Consider the following 16,784-nt stretch of genomic DNA (forward strand, 5'->3'; position numbering starts at 1 on the left):
TCCAGGATGCCCAGTGCTCTGTGGAGTTTGAGGAGGATAAGGGTGAAGAGGTCCTCTTTATGGAATGACCACTGGCCCTCCAGGGACCCACACAGTTCTAACAGTCTGGCTTTAAGAAGAGGGGATCATTAAATGGGAAATGAAGCAGCGTGTGAGCCAAATTGAGACAGCTTGGCAATCAGCAAAAGGTGGGAATTTATTGTCTTGGAATACTGAGTTCAGAAAAAGCTAGTTGGGCCAGAAAAATTATAAACAACAACTCTATTTTTAAGTAAGAGAATTTAATCACATCTGTAATATGTATGAACTTTTTTTTTTTTTTTTCATATGAACTTGTGAAACCAGAAATCGCAATAATAGGAAGTGTGGGCTCTTAGTGTTAAAACTGATGCACATAATGACCAGCTTTATAGCATTTTGTGGTTTATAAGGTATTTCTGACATTATTGATTTTGAGGCTCACCATCTAGGAAGTGGGTACAGCACTTCACTGATGAGGAAATTGAAGTTCAACACCTGAAGGGCCCCGAATCATGTTAGCATCTTCTGCAGTGTAGAAAAGGGGGAGAGGAGGACTGGGAAGGGCACTAAGGTTTTGAGGTTTTGAAGTTACTTTGATAGTAATTGGGGAGCTGGTCAGTTGGTGGACTGCTCCGTGGTGTTTGTGCACCACACATGGTCCAACGGGGTCTGAAAAGCTAAAAAGAGGCAGCTTTTCACATGAGTTAGCCTTCCACAAGGGTATGACATCGAGAAGTCCATGAAGACATTATTGGGGCCAGGCATGGTGGTGCATGCTTATAATCCCAGCAACTCGGGAGGCTGAGGCAGGAGAATTATAAGTTCAAAGCCAGCCTGGGTAAGTTAGTGAAAACCTGCTGCAAAATAAAAAATAAAAAGGGCTGGGGATGTGGCTAAGTGGTTGAGCACCCCTGGGTTCAATCCGTGGTACCAAAAAAGAAAAAAAAAAACTGGGAGGAATATCACTGCCCATTTTGCGCTTAATAGATTCCCAGGAAGTGTAAAGCCAGTTACTCTCTCAATTCCAAATACCACCAACACAAATTCTTTGGATATTTAAATCTGTGAAGTTTAAAGTGAAATGAGGTCCTCCTTCTTTCTGACGTTATCCCACTGATAATGGGGAAAGTATTGATGAGTGACTTAATATTGACTACATGAATGAAAATGGACTCTCCATTTAGTGGCCCATTACAATTTTATTTGGAGACTATGTTGGAGTAATAATGATCTTAAAGTAGATCATCTGACTATTCAAAGCACAGTATTTTGGGAACAATTATGAAAGCAAAAATGCATTTTCATTTCACAGTGGAGTATGCCCCATCGAGTTCCCAGGCAACTCCTCTCTCCCAGAATGGCACTGTCATTCTTCACACAGGGGTCCTTCTCCCAGAAAGAACAGTTTAGTAGAGAAGACTGTCATTAGGAAGGCAGGACATGGACAACTTGAGGTGAATTAAGGAATTCTGACTTTTAAGGAGATGATCACTAGGGATAACATTATAGAAGAGTGAATGAAATATGGAAACACAGGAAGCCTTTGGAAGAAACAAAATTGCTGTGAATTAATAGATACAAAATGAAATAAACAATGTCTCCACTCATCCTGAACCCCAGTAGGGTTTTAGAACTTCGGTAGTGCAGAGTCTAGGTTCAGCAATCAAGAGAACAGTCAACATGAATTTGGGTGTCTCTTAAACTCAGCCACTAAACCTGGCTCCCCACTGCTCCCTAGCTCATCTGAAGGGGGATGACTTTGGGGTAACTAGTTGTTTTTAGATCTTTTTTTTCTTTTTTCTGCTTTTTTTTCCCATTTTTTTTTTTTTTTTCTTTTTCTTTTTTTTTTTTTTCTTAGTTGAAAACCCAGGATGGTAGCTTTGACTCTGATGGGGACGATGGTGTCCCTCTGCTTCATGTAGGACCTACACAAGATCTGGGGCTTTCAAGCATATCTCCAGTGAGACCGTGACTGTGTTTGTTGCAGGGGTAGGTTCTGTGGCAACTGCCTGTGTACAGCCACACTCTGCCTCCACAGCAGCTGCCAACTGGGAGTTGTTTCTGGCTCTTTCCCCAGAGTGTTTCAGGTCGAACCAGAAGCTAGACTTTCTGGGACATGGTCACAATTTTATGGCAGGATGGAGGTTGTTTCAAAAGGAAAGGAGGTGGCGGAGTAGAGAAATCACTGAGATCTACCCCCTTACCCGCTTCTTCCCCTTTACATCTGGGTCTTGTGCCCACACTCTAGTTCAGCTGCCACCCAAGATAAAATAGCCACTCTGCCTGAGCCTTGGGGCACTGGGGCGGTAGGGGGAGGAGTCCCATTCTATGATGAATGGTTCAGCCCTTGGGTGTGCCTGGGTTGTGTTGATTTTGTTTGGTTCACACCCTTTGTTCCCAAATGCCCATCTACCTTGAGAATCTAACTGTGGTTTGAAGTCTCCGGTGGGAAGGGATCTTCTGTAGAGCACCATAGGGGTGTGGTCCACCCGCCCTGGGGTGGCTCTCTTCCCAGGAGTTGTCATGGGGCTACTGATCCCCTGGTAGGAATTGAATGCAAATCATCTGGAAACATCAGGGCTCTCCCCAACTCAGAACAATCAGTCCCTGGTTACCTCAGGGCGGCAGTTTTCTAGAGTGAATAAAAAATATCTGAGCTGCAAACAGCTCTTCTTCCTACCCCAAACATTGAGAATCAGCAAGTTGTGGGGTGCCTTTCCTTTCCTGAAGATAGTGCCAGGCTACAGCCTGCAGCCCGCAGCCACCATCCTGGGTGCATGACTTAGCAAAACTGATATGCAAATGAGAATAGTACAGATGGTCTTCTCAAAAGCTCTGTTTATTTTAATTTTTACAGTTCCTTACAAAAGCAGAGTTAACACCAAACTTTACTGTTGGCATCATAGCTCAAAAGGAACATCACTGTGTTCTTCCTTATTTTGTTTTTTCTAAGACCTCAACCATTATCTGCAGATTTCTATGTCTAGAGAAAATAGGTCCATGTATGTATGGATCTTGGTGTCTGGGTAATTAAAAAACAGTAAAACACTGAGTGACTGTATTGTATGTTGTGCATTGTTTATTCTTGTGTTGACCTGTGTAATCTCGGTTTGCTTTGTACATGATTTCATCCCCATAGATGTGAACTTAAAAATGTGAGAGAGGCAACAGAATGATGTTGATGTTTTTTCAACCATAATTAAGTGTCCTTAGGCTTCTGGATGTAAGATTAACTTCCAGCTCAACATTTAAATTAAAATCCAATAATAAAATTCTCTTAAATGCAAAAAGCCAAATGACCCAACTTCAGGGAGAACCCAAGAAAGGCCCTACTCCCAGTGTTACCTGTGGAGCATTCTGAGAATACAGGCTGATTTTTTTACATCTCTGGACAACAGTGCATTGCTGAAACCTGTCTCCTGGGGAAATGTTTCACTGAGTTTTAAAATCTTTGTTTCAATGAGGATTTCTCAGTGATTGGTGCTTGAGTTGGAGTTCTGATTTTGACTATCACTGCCGTGGAACATGCAGGTTTTCCACCAAGGTCTTCCTGCCCCTGCCTAGTTTAATGAGAACTTAGATTTTAGTTTTATCTAAACAGCCTGGGTTTCTGCCAACATGTCACTTGGGTTTTACATTATTTCAGCCCCCTTTGGCATTGGGCACACTGTGCCCTTTAACGTTAATATGAAGGGGAAGACTTTTCTTACCCAAAGGGGTGTCTGAAGTACCCCCCCCCCTTTTTTCCATATGGTTTGCTGTCAGATAACAACACTGGGCTTTTCTGGTTCAGGTCAAATATTTCACCCTTTAAACTTGGAATTTCTCTGTTACTGTTTTCTTAACCTGTCATGGCCTCTTAATTAGAATGTATTGCTGCAGGACAAGCCACATTGTCAAACTTGGTGCATTTTATAAAAATATACAAAAGTGCCAGACAAGCAGCTGCAGTGCGAACTCATCCAGATGTGAAGCTGAAATTCCCCAGAGGGGATCTTTATTGTTTTCTTTCTTTGTTCCAGAAGCAAAGGCCGATAATGAACCGAGCTGTTCCCCGGCAGCTCAAGAACTGTTGACAAGGCTGGGATTTTTACTGGGAGAAGGGATCCCGAGTGCCACACACATAACCATTGAAGACAAAAATGAAACCATGGTAATGCCCAAGGAATACACTGCATTTCATACCTGCTCAAAGGATGAATGAAGTGATAACCAATCTTCCTCTCCCCATGAGTGGGGAAGTCATTGTTTGGTCAAATGAGTTCTGGGTTGTTGTGTATTGAAATTTATGGCAACAGTTTGTTTCTGGGTGTTTGTAGAGAGGGGGTTAGGGAAAAGCAGAAGGGAGCAGAACTTAAGAAAATGTCCACATTAACCTTCTAGTCACTCCCTGGAAAATAGCAGCTACATGAATTAAAGTAGCTAAAAGAATTCCTTCGTAATGATACTACTTTTATCTTTATAGCACCATTCTTCTCATCTGGCTGCTTTGGTATTTGCTTTCCTGTGCCTTTTTAGCTGTTGGGATTTTGGAGGGTCAGTGGGGTGAAGAAAAGATTTATAAGAGATGAGGCAGAGACAAAATGAGGTGAGATCAAATGGTCCATCTACCGGGAAGGCACGCCTGTCTAAGGGAGCAGCAGCCAGCAGCACTCGACCACTTCCAAGATGTGTGCCTGTGAGCAGCAGCGAGGGCTGCCCCCCCCCCCCCCCGCCCCCACAACCACCGCCACTGTGAGGGTCTCTGTGAGGGAGGTGTCCTGGGTTGATTGAGACACACTGGCCAACAGGCTCCTTCCCTGATCTCAGAGCCCATAAATCTTCAGGAATTGAATCAGGCTGCTGTGCTCATAAAACGTTACAAAAACAGTCCCCAGGTTTTCCGTACAGAGGTCAAATAACCCATTTGTTTTCTGCAGATTTTAAATGAGAGGAAGTCTGCCTGTTTGCCATTTCTGATTCACTAAATTATTATGAAGATTACCCTTTTAATAGAAAGGAAAATCACAAAGGAGGGTAACAGAACAAAGATACTTCTCTTTTAACATTTGGAAGACCATATATGTATGTATGTATGCATATATACACACATATATGTACACACACATATATATTTATGTCTATTCATGTCTCCTCTTAGAATTTAAAAACTCTTCCATTTTCCTGTTTTTTAGTTTTATTGTTTTAGCATCAAAAACAAAAGCATGTGTTGAAGTGTCCTGTGTCAGCCACACTAACTGCTCCTTCCGTTCATCTTGCAGTGCACAGCTCTGAGCCAAGGCATCAGTCCTTGCTCCACACTAACAAGCAGCACGGCATCTCCTAGCACCGATAGCCCCTGCTCAACCTTGAATAGCTGTGTCAGCAAGACGGCAGCCAACAAAAGTCCCTGTGAGACCATTAGCAGCCCTAGTTCCACCCTGGAAAGCAAGGACAGTGGAATTATCGGTAAGAAGCACACTGCTCGGTAATGTAATGGCGTGGTGCACGTCAACCAGAGCGCTCACCAGGCACTTCTCAAGTGGGTTTTAGCTTGGTCTGTGAAGGTCAGTCTGCCAGGGTCTACTATGTTCTTTGCAGATTGCACTGGGTCCATGCACAGCTGAGAGAATAAAGGATTAGCTTTTACATTCATCGATATTTATTTTATAACACTGGGCTTATGTAGTTTAAAGAAAGAAACAAACAACAACAAAAAAAGCTTCCCAATCAGATCTGGCCTGTGAAATTGCAAAAATCCTCCTTCCTCACCAGTCAGCTCCATTTGTTGAGCATCAGGTCCCTGTGGTGCATGTAGCAAAGCAGTAAATTCCCTGCATATTAAGAATTCTTCCCAGCCCAAGGTCACTCATCTTGCAGAAAACAGGTCAGACATTGTTCTCCAGAGTTTCTTATGATGGGATCTGACCACTGTTTTGAGGCCCTGATTTTATAAGGAAGCATTCCCTATGCCCCCACACACCCACATCGATACCATAGGTGTGGTTCTTCTCAACTGGACTAGGTGACTTGAGCAGCATTCAGTTGACTTCTTTGCACTCTTCTTTCCTTCTCAAGAAAATTAAGAATTTTGCTTAACTGAGTAGTTTCTAGATCCAGGTGTGTATTAAAAGCAGACAGAAAATTTAAGAGCCCTTATTTTTAAATCCTATCCCAGACAGGCTCCCACATGTTTCTGCAGGTGAGCACAGGCATCAGTGGTCTCAGGTGTCCAACATGGTGCTCTTCAGACAGCAGACAGGTGGAGCCCTGGAGGAACTGTCCAGGCCCCTCTGTACTCTAAGACTGTATTTCAGTTTCACAGTGAAGTTCTCAGCAATTAACACCTTCTACTGAATTAGGCACATGTCTTTGAGGTGTATTTGTGTTTTATTATGGATTAAACTCCTCTTCTACATTAAGATATAATCATTTGGAATGACATTTGAGCTCCTTATTTTCTTCAAGCACCTGCAGTTGCTTTCAAGTTTAATGTTGATTGATGGATTGAGCTGGGGACTAAACCCAGGGCCTTGTACATTATAGGCAAGTGCTCTACCATTGAGCTACACCAGTATCTCCTCTTTCAAGTAAGATTAGGAAGACCAAGTCACAGGTTCATCCAGGTTGAACTTTGGAGATTGCCCCAGAAGGCCTGTAAGAGTCCTGGAAATGGGGTGTGAGCTTTCTAGTGTGGACCTCACCGTGGCTTTTTGAGGGGCCCCTCAGCTTCAGAAAAACAGGCTCTTCCCTCAGTTTTCACTGGGATCAGATTTTTTTAGTGAGTTTTTGTCTCATTTTGCTTTGAATGCTTCTTTGAAATACAATTCACCTATCATAATGTTCACCCATTGAATGCTTTTTTTTTAGTGTATTCACAATTGTTTAACATTCACCACAATTGATCTTAGAACCTTTTCATCTTTCCCAAAAGAAACGTTCTACTGTGATAGAAGTCACTTCATTCCTCCCCAGATCCCCAGTCCTAGTCAGTTGGCATGCTACTTTCTGTCTGTAGATAAGCTTCTTGTGGACATCTCATATGAATGGAAGGTGAGTCTCTCATAGGAAATTTGAATTCTTTTCACTTAGATTCAAGGCCTTCCAGTGAGCTATTCTAATTCTACATTCTCGTCTTACCCCTCTTCCCTAGCTGTTGTACATTCTAGTTCAACAAAGTTTTTCCAGCCTCATTTCGGTTCTCATGCCCTATCACTTCCTGAGCTGTCCACAGTGGATGGATCTTTGGTACGAATTCTGTGGTAACTTGGTGACTTTTTTAGCTCTTGTGAAATTTCATCTCCTTTAAAGAATTTATCTTTTTTCAGGGGTTTGACTAGTGCTACTTTTTTTTCTGATAGACTTTTCTTTTTATTGTGTGTTCTGACCAATGGCATTATATGCACCTGATTATAACCAAGTCAGTTTTTTGTTCTGACAGAAACACTTTCAGAGAACCTCCCATTCCTTCCCCAGCCATCTTTCTTATTGAGAGACAATGCTGAAATTTTAAAAGTATTTTAAACAGGAAAGAAAAGATGCTGTTTTGGCCTTCTGTATTGCCATTGAAATTGAGCTACAGGACTTTCTTAACTACTACTCAATCTTACATAGTTTACCCAATCCTAGAGTGATTCGTCTCCCTATTACCTGCTTCCTGTAGCACCTCCATACTTTCCTTCCATGTATTTATTCTTATTTCATAATTTAATTTCTCTCCATATGGACAGGAATCTCATTTTCCCAAGAGTCTCCAGGGTTCCTAGCCCAGTTTTGGGATTGAGAAATTAAGGAAAGAATTGCTGCTGCTATCAAGTTTCAGTTGGTTTATAAAGAACTGTGCAGGATTCCAAGTTGGCTTTGTCAACCTTTTTAATATCTGTGTTTTAAGTTCTTCTTTGCATGTCATCAAAACTACCCTCCTCTCCTTGGTTCAAGCCAACTTGTTCCTTTAATAACTGAATATGAAAAGTGGTGGAAATTGAGATGAAAGTGGGAGGAGTAAGGAAGAGGTCAGCAAGTTCCTGTGTCATGGAAGACCTCAGCTATGGGAGATCATGCTTGCCGCTCATTAGCTGCTCTCCTGCCGGGGCAAGGTCTGTAGGTGGAGGAGAGAGAAGCACTGTGCTGGTAACAACATGCCTCTGTTCCCTTTCCTCCGTGATCTGCAGAATTAGAACCTGTTGCCAAGGCACACATTGGTAGGGAGAAGGAAAAAAACAAAAATCTTCCTCTCCAGGCGGACTCCAGCCACAGATCTTTGAAGAGGCAGGAGTAGTGAGGCCAGAAAGGGAAAGATCTTCCTCTGTAGTTAGTTGAGGGTATACAGGTTCCATTGCCTCCCAGCAGAGTAGGCATCTATGACACATTTGTGGTTCTGTGATTGCTGGGGTCAGGGTGTGCCTTTTTCCATCTGAAAAATATGCCAACTTTATGAGGTATAGCCTGGGATTGTGGGCATCTCAATGTTATAGTAAAATATTGCAGAGCATTGTGATCCTTCACAGGCAGGGATGAAGGTGAGATACCTTGGCTGCCCACTTTGGGAGACCTGGCAGTGGCTTGTAAAATAGGCTGGTGAGGACCAATGTGCCATATTCCATATGGCCTAGAAAAGAGAGGAAGTGGCTTTCCATTTAATTTTCCATTTTAGGTAGTTTAAGGCCTGCCAGCCAATAGAACAGGGGTTGGAATGGCAAGGACTTTGGGGTGGGCTGGTTACAAAACGCATGTGGCTGCCTCAGCATTACACACATGGGGTAGCACGGGGCTCAAAGCAGAGTTGTGTGCACAGTATTAGCACACTTTATTCAGGGCATTTAGGGAAAATTTCAGTTTTAAGCCATCCTTAAGCATTCTTTGGCCTCCTCTTACTGGTCAAGCCCATTTCTGGCATGCTGATTATATATATATATATATATATATATATATATATATATTTTTTTTTTTTTTTTTTTTTAGAATAAAGTAAATTTATTCACATTGCCAGATAAAAGGTCAAGATAGCAAATCAATTATTTTCTAAATATCAGGAATATAAGACTTCCAAAGTGAAATAATAGGAAAAGATTGCCATTTAAAATACTATTACTAGTATCTAGTACCTAGGAATAAAATTTCATGCCGATTATATTTAACCCAATATTTTTGCTCAGCAGATGCAAAGTAGGGAAGCCTGTGTTCCCATAGGCCTGCACAGCTTCCTCAGAGCTGCCACAGGTACCCTGTCTATGTTGCTTCAACTGCTCAGCAGGAGAAGTGCTGGCTGATGACTGTTAGAAGAACTTACTGGGCCTCTTCCAGTCTTTGTGGAGGCCAGGGCTTAATTATCTTCCCTGCTCCCTTTTCAACTTTATTATGTTATCCAGAGGGGAGTCCCACTTTATCCTGTTTCAAGAGGTTCAAGTTCTTCCAACATAAATGTTTTTAGAAGTATAATAATTCTGTCATGTAGAAATACTGTCTAAGCTGGATGGGATTAACTGAATTCCTTATGAACATTTTTTATTTTGTTTAAAGTTCCTTAACATTAGTATTACCTAGAAGTTAGTATCTGATTTTCAAATTTGCAATAGGAAAAGTCTTCCAAATGTGAAATGCAGCTGTACCCGATCACCATAAAATAGCTTTCAATTACTTGCTTTGAAATTAAAAAAAAAAAACTTTAAAAGAAGTATGCTTTTAAAGGTGTTTCCTCTGTGCGTGAGAAAACTTATCTTTCTTAATGACACTCCTTTGAATATAACTGTTACAAATGGAAATTGTAAGCTGTATTAATCCCAGCTTAGAAAAAATAAAGTATGTGTATTCTTTGGAATGTGTATGAAAACCACTTAGATTTTTAAAAAACAGCATTGCTGAAAATGGTGGGTTTTAAAGCACTTTTTGAGTTAAACGTTTACTTTTTATATCCACACGATGATAAATATTTTATATGTGTATGTATTTATTTCAAGAAAATGGACTGTATCTCAATGTAGGAAGCAAGAGGATAGAGCCTGGATGAGGAGAAAATAACAAAACTCAGCTTTCCCGTCAAGATTTAAAAAAAAAAAATCCTGTCCATTAATAATAGATGTGCTGAGAAGGACTTAGAGGTAGCAATTAGAAAAATTCTGACTGAGGGTGGGGCGTGTTAAAAGTCAGCCCTCCCTTCTGTTCCCCTCCTCTGTCTATTTTGACCTGTTGAGATTTACCATTGCTGAAGTATTTCTGCAGTGTCCTGCCTCTGCTTCCTCTGAAGATGTGCTATGCAGCAGCTTTGTGAAGGCAGGGAGACTCTGAGTGCCCCGCCACGTCTCCTCCACTCACGTGTCTCCCCAAAGCGCAGGCGCCTGGTACACCGGCCTGGCTCCCAGCACCTGAGCTGGAACGCTTGAGCCTCTACATTCCACCCTGTGAGCAGCTTTCAGGATGGCACAGTGCTCGAATTTCTGTACGTCCTGCAGCCTGCCTTCCTTCCTTCCCCACCCATTCCTCTGGTGCTTGTCTGTTTCCTTTTGTTCAGTTTGAAACAGGAAGGCAGGTGTAAACTTAGGGGAATGCCTTTGTGGAAATGTTTCTCCTACAAAGGTAGCTTGCAGTAAAATATTGGACACTTGGTTAGTACCCTGCTGGTGCTTGCTGGAGTGTAATAATATTTGTTTTTCTGCCCAGTTGCTTAGGACATTTAAAAAAAAAAAAAATTGCAAGCTGATTTTTATCTTCTTCAGCTGTCTCCTGCCTCCTCCCAGGCTTGTAAAATGAAAACAATTCCAGAGGTAGCTTTAGACCACCTATTTCCTGAACTTTTTGTCCCCATGGAGACGATCAGATGCAGAAACACACAGATGAATTAATTGCACTTTCTTTTCATTTTTAACGTTAGAAATCCTGCCTTTTTGATTTTATGCTAATGCCGCTCTGTTGCCACCTGTATTGCCCTACTCACTACAAAATCGAAATACTTTGAAATTGATTTGGTAATAACTATTTAGAGTGTTTCAAATCTGGGTTAATATTCATTTTACAACATTGCCTGTAATTTTAAAAAATCATCCTTAATTATAGAAGTCTTTTTTTAATCTCTTGGGTGAAGGAGGAAAATTTTTCTTTACATCTATAATTTGGTAATGTACTCAATGTGGGAAAGACATGCTTGATGATAATTTCAATCAGCAAAGCACATACTGTACTTTTATTCTCACTCTGGTTGGATTCTTCAGGCTGTTTGGTTGGTGCAGCAAACATTTATGGGCACCTAGTGTGTTCCAGGAGGAGCAAGTTTGTTCAGTACTGGGTCAGTAAAGATAAGGCACAGTATCTGTTTTCAAAACTTGTTCACCCATGGGACTACAAAAGGATCTTGTGACCTGTTAGTTGCTGAGAAGAGTTTAAAACATGGCATTGATTGACACCTTTGATGGAAGATAACATGCTATAGATGCATAATAATAACTAACCACTAAATAATTTTTCAAAAGAGTCTGGAACTCTGGGGAGTCATTAGACTGTGTCAGGAGCTCCAGTGTGGGTGCATTTGATATACAACTATGCAAAGCTTTACCCATACAGCATGCTCTTATGGGAAGACAGCATGTTGTTTAAATCCTTAAACTACTTCTGGAGACTGTTCTCTACTGTGTCAGACCAAGTTGAAGCAATGTTTGTTCTTGAGAGAGGCAGGTCTAGTCCTCCCCCTCCCACGCTGCCCTGCCCCCAACCTTTCCTATAGGTGTTTCGAAGGGCCTAATGAATATAGCTGAGAACCACGGCTGGATCCCTGGCCTTGCTACATGTCCTGGCAGAGCACACCTTGCGTAATATGGGCGAGCACTGAGCTGGAGATTTGGTGCAGAGATCTGGCTGTCACAATCCAACACACAGGGCTCCCAGTATAACTTCGGAAGGGACAGGACTGGCTGGAAGTGCCAAGCTGTCGTCTTGGGGCAGTTGCAGAAGGAGAAGCCAGACAGGAGCTGAAGGTTTCCAGGGTGCCCCACCTGGGATATTCCCTCTGCATTCCAGGCCAGGTAGCTTGCTTGTCTTCCCTAGGCCCTCTTCTTGTCAGGCTGAGGGAGATTAAGAGTTGTGACTGCAGGTGAGCCAGAAACTCTGTACAGTGTGATTGTAAATGGGGGCAGGCCTGGGCTAGAGATGGGAAGAAAAACAGCCTTGCATTCCGACCAGAAAGGTTAAGGCAGGCTGGTTTCACCCATGTGTTATTTTCCTTTGTCACTCAGGAAATCCAGTGTGACCTGGCAGCCTAGACAACAGTTGGGTGTGAGGGTCGGGTGCAAAGGAGAGAAGCAAGACCTTCTGTTATGTTGAGGGACTGGAGACTTGTCACAGGGCTGCTTTGACTTGTCTGAGTTTTCCCTTACTACAGTGAAATGTTACTTTCTAAAGTTGTCAGTGATCTTAACCAGTCAGGTCAAAGGAGGTAGTCTCTACAATAGTTGACTTTTCCTTTTTTATTCATTTCTTCTCTTTTTCCACTTTTATAAGCAGCCATTATGTTCCTTTCTTATTTGATCTTTAATGCATTAGTCCAGTGTTTTAAATTCTTCCTGTCAACCATTAAACTAATTGTGGAGGTTAAAAAATGTTTAAGTGCTACTTTGTTTTTCTTCAGCTTTATGGGGAGAAAAATGCTCTTGTACTCATGATATAAGAGCCATTTAAGGCATTTAGCAGGTTCCTGTATTCGATTTTCTTCATGCCCAGAGAAGGCCCTCATTTTGAATATGGAGAATGCAAGACAGTCTGTGGAGTGCTTAAAGAAAATTAATTTTTAAGGAAAATTACATTTTCCCCTCATCCTTTAAAAATGTTTATTTTTGTGTATGTTTTATATTGCTGTAGCGTAGTACACGTGCATAATTTATTAATGTACCTGGGAGCACATGCCCCAAATTTTCTATAAATAGTGTGGCATGATCAGAATAGTATAGAGCACCATTCTGGGGCACAGCAAGATCTCAAGTGTCTTGGGGCTCTCCTGTCCATGGCCTGTCATGGAGTTATCAAGTTGAGATATGACAGGGGCTTGGAACCTAGCCTGACACACAGTAAGCACTTTTATACTATGTACGTTAGCCACTGTTGTTATTTCCTAAGGACCCTTATTTATACTTAATTCCTTCCCAGTGGATTAGAAATGCTCACATATACACATGTGGTAAACCCAAGATTTTTCTTTTGCAGTGAAAGTATGAATTAGGGAAAGGAAATAGGAGCTAAAGAAAAGATGAAGTTAGGGCTCAGGTTCATATGATTTTATTCAGTTTTCCTTTAAGTGGGCAGAAAGTTTTATTAGTTTTATTCTTGAGTTTCCTGATAGCCAATGGAAAGAGAGAAACATACTCACATAAGGTGATGTCTGTAAAGACAAAAATATATACTCCTGCCTGTTGGACCCAGAGAGTGACACCACCTTGTGGGTCCTCAGAAAGGGAAAAGCTCAGATTTGAACCCAAATCTCCTGCACTTTGCACCTCTTGATTTTCCCATAGCTCCAAAAGAATTCTGTGATTAGCATACATTTGATCTCAATGGCCCTTAGTTCCTAAACAGTTCTGGATACACACTGTAATCAGTTTATTTTCTTTTCTTTCGTGGGTTCTTTTCCTTTCTTCTTCCCTCCCTCCCTCCCTTTCTTTCTCCCACAGATTGAACCAGGGATGTTTAACCACTGAGCAACATCCCCATCCCTTTTTAATATTTTATTTTGAGACAGAGTCTTGCTGAGTTGCTTAGGGTCTTGCTAAGTTGCTGAGGCCGGCCTTGAACTCACAATCCTCCCACCTCAGCCTCCTGAGCCACTGGGATTACAGGTATGCACCCTGTGCCCAGATTATTTTCTTCTTTTAAACCTATAATTTGATTTAGATTCCACCAAACTGCTTCCTTGTCCTTGAGCCTACACTGCCTTTATTTCTTTATTTGATTTTCAGTTTACAGTTAGCATAGAAAGAACCTTCAAAAAGTAAAGACAAGGTGAAGAAAAGCTGAGAAGAAGGAAAAAGTTTTATTGCAGAGCCTTACCTAACAACGCGTTATGACTGAGTGTGACTGTTCTTAATAAGGCCGACTTCATGAGCTGCAGGCTGTTTTTTTAGTCACAGATACTTACAGAACTCCTTTTATTTGTTGTGTGCTTATAAAAGCAAAGAGGACTTCAAATGTGCAGTGGGAGGTATGGGTGCTGGCTGTGCCTCCAACCACATGCAGTCAATTTCTCCTGAATCTCTCTCTCCCTATCTGTAAAGTGGGGTGGATGGTTCTTAACCTTGCCACCTCTTCTCACTGATGGTGGTGATCACATGCAGGCCCCAATGACTTAAAGTGCTTTGGAAATCTTTCAGCCCTGTGCACGAGCAGTTTAGGTAAATGTACTGTTACTATAGAAGAAGATAAGACATGGTCCCTGGGGCTAGAGGAATTTTCCAGCTGCACGCAGTGAGAAATAGCGCAGATAATCAAGGAGCAGTAAGAAGCTAGGCTTAGCTCCACACAGTGAGGTGCAGCCTAGCCGATGGAAAGGCATGAGGCAAGTGCCTCCTGTTCTGGAAGCCTACATGTTGGAAGAGTGGTTGAGAACAGTTTGGGGAATGATGGTGAGCCTTAATCGACAAAAAGTTGGCATCTCTGCCAGTTGAAGGAATAAAATGTTAGAATTTTGGAGTCATTAGGAAACTTCAAAGATTATCCAGTCTGTGAAAGATGTCAGATAGCACTTCTTTTTTAGAGGCTTTTTTAAAAGTCTTCATTGTTAAGATATGCCCTGGTGGAGTGAGTGAGTGAGTGTGTGTGTGTGTGTGTGTGTGTGTGTGTGTGTGTGTGTACACATTCTTGAAAGTGACTATTTAAATCAATTAGGAGTTTGAATTTCTGTTAGTCTAACTGAAAAAATGGGTATTTTTGTATAGCCCTTTGTTTACTGTGAAAATCAGCTTTTCTGTCTTGGAACCTCTGGAGCTGCCCTGTTAGTGTGCTTCTTACGTTTTGCACAGAAACTAAACACGTAGGTCTTTATCTATTTGTAGCTGAGCTAAGTTGAAAGTCTGCTATCTGGGCTTTAAGCCCTGTGGGCTAGATTGATATTCAGAACCTGGTGGGGAGAACTTATGCCTTCTGGCATCCTCATGGGCTTCAGAACCTCACTTCCTCTCAGCAGCCTGGCCCTGGTGAGTGTGAACACTAGACCACCTCTCTAATGTGACTTCCTACAGTCAGTGCAGGGCAGCCTCCTTCTCCGTAGTCTCCTGCTACTGACCTTGTTATAGCCTCCTTTTGAAATGGCTACCCCATGTGGGAATTCTCTTCCCAGCCACTGTTCCTGCAGCCTAGGGCCTTCCTCCCCTACCCACTTTCTCTCAGTGCCAGGCCCCACGTATTCGTATCCATCAGATCCTGGGCACCATGTAGGGCCCTTGCTTCAGGGTGAGAATTAGACAGTTAGCCTGTCCTGTACCTCAGGAACCCTGGCCAGGCTTCCCCAGCTGTCCCTAGCAGCTTCCTGGGGCCCTACAGCTGCAGCCGCAGCTGCAACCCTGCTGTCTTTATTATTAGTCGTAACAGTAAGTGGAGTGGTCCAAATTCCCGTTGCCACTTCTTGAGGTCCTAATTAGGATTCAGAGTCTTGGGGCTTTGATTCTAAAAGTACATGTCACTTAGGGAAAGCAAATGAGGAAAAACATCACTTAGACATTCTGTTTTTCAACTTAAAGTTTAGGAACCTCCAATTATGACAGCCGTGACCATAAAACCAAGCAAGTCACCACCAGTCTGGAACTTTCCTCTCTCATTTAGATATTGGGGTAGCCTGGAAACATAACTTATTATGGCATGTCTCAGAAAAGCATGGAGAGTTCCAAACACTGGACTTAACAACAATCTGTATTAATAAGGGCCGCCTGTATTTTTATACTTTCAACTTATTAACAGTTACCATTAATAATGAATTACCATAAATAAACAATAAACTCATTAATAAATCAAACCATTCCTGTAAAGCATTAGCACAGTCTCTGGCATATAGTAAACCTTCAGTAAATGTCAGCTGCTGCTGTTACCACCACCATCATCTCCACTTGCATTTTTATGATGGAAAGAGTAATATTTGCTATACTTAAGTTCATTTAAATGGTCCATTTAAAACACAATATAGGTCACAGTTGATTCCAAAGAGATGGAGGTGTGGTTCCTTACTGCTGCAACATTTGGAGATGCGTGAATAACAATGACAGGCACCTTTGCTATAAGATAGTCCCTGTCTCAAATCAGTTTATCTTTGCTTAGAGACATTCAATCCTGAATCAGCAACAGTGAGGTTAGTGAGGTGTAGTGTGTCTGACCATAAGTGGCGTGAAAGTATGTTCATTTGCTCATTCAGTAAGCAAACCTATGTTGAGTGCTTGCTGTATGCCAGGCACTATGCTGTCCAGAAAAGGAGAGGGTCCACTTGCCATAGGCACTCTGGGAAGGCTTCCGCATGTAGTTGGGGTTTTCACGTGGGCAGACAAACAGAGGGGAATAAGTCCAGGCTACAGCAGCAAGGACCGTCTCAGAATTGCAACAGGATGTCCTGTAGTCACAGTGAGGAAGTCGTGTTGTCTTTACTTCTGAACCTTGAAGAGCATTGTAAAAATAAAACCAGACCCCTTTAGTCCCTTTGATCCTGCATAACTGACTGAGCCACTGCACCAGTCTCTTCATGGTGTGTGGAAGACGCCACCCCCTCCAGGCTGCTGGGTTCTGAGTGCACTTTGGCCCTCACACTCCCATTCTCCAGGCTCAGAGTC

General features: G+C 42.1%; 1 protein-coding gene across 1 annotated transcript in view; it reads left to right on the plus strand.

The window, feature by feature from the left end:
* The window catches only part of TANC1 (tetratricopeptide repeat, ankyrin repeat and coiled-coil containing 1), a 226,962-nt gene that overhangs the window by 146,322 nt on the left and 63,856 nt on the right, over nucleotides 1-16,784 (plus strand). The window contains 2 exon segments of the mRNA XM_079131851.1: nucleotides 4,044-4,174; nucleotides 5,283-5,469. Of these exon segments, the coding sequence (XP_078987977.1) occupies nucleotides 4,044-4,174; nucleotides 5,283-5,469 (318 nt within the window).

Source organism: Sciurus vulgaris (genome assembly GCF_902686455.1).
Source record: "Sciurus vulgaris genome assembly, chromosome: 3".
In the NCBI taxonomy this organism is placed as follows: Eukaryota; Metazoa; Chordata; class Mammalia; order Rodentia; family Sciuridae; genus Sciurus; species Sciurus vulgaris.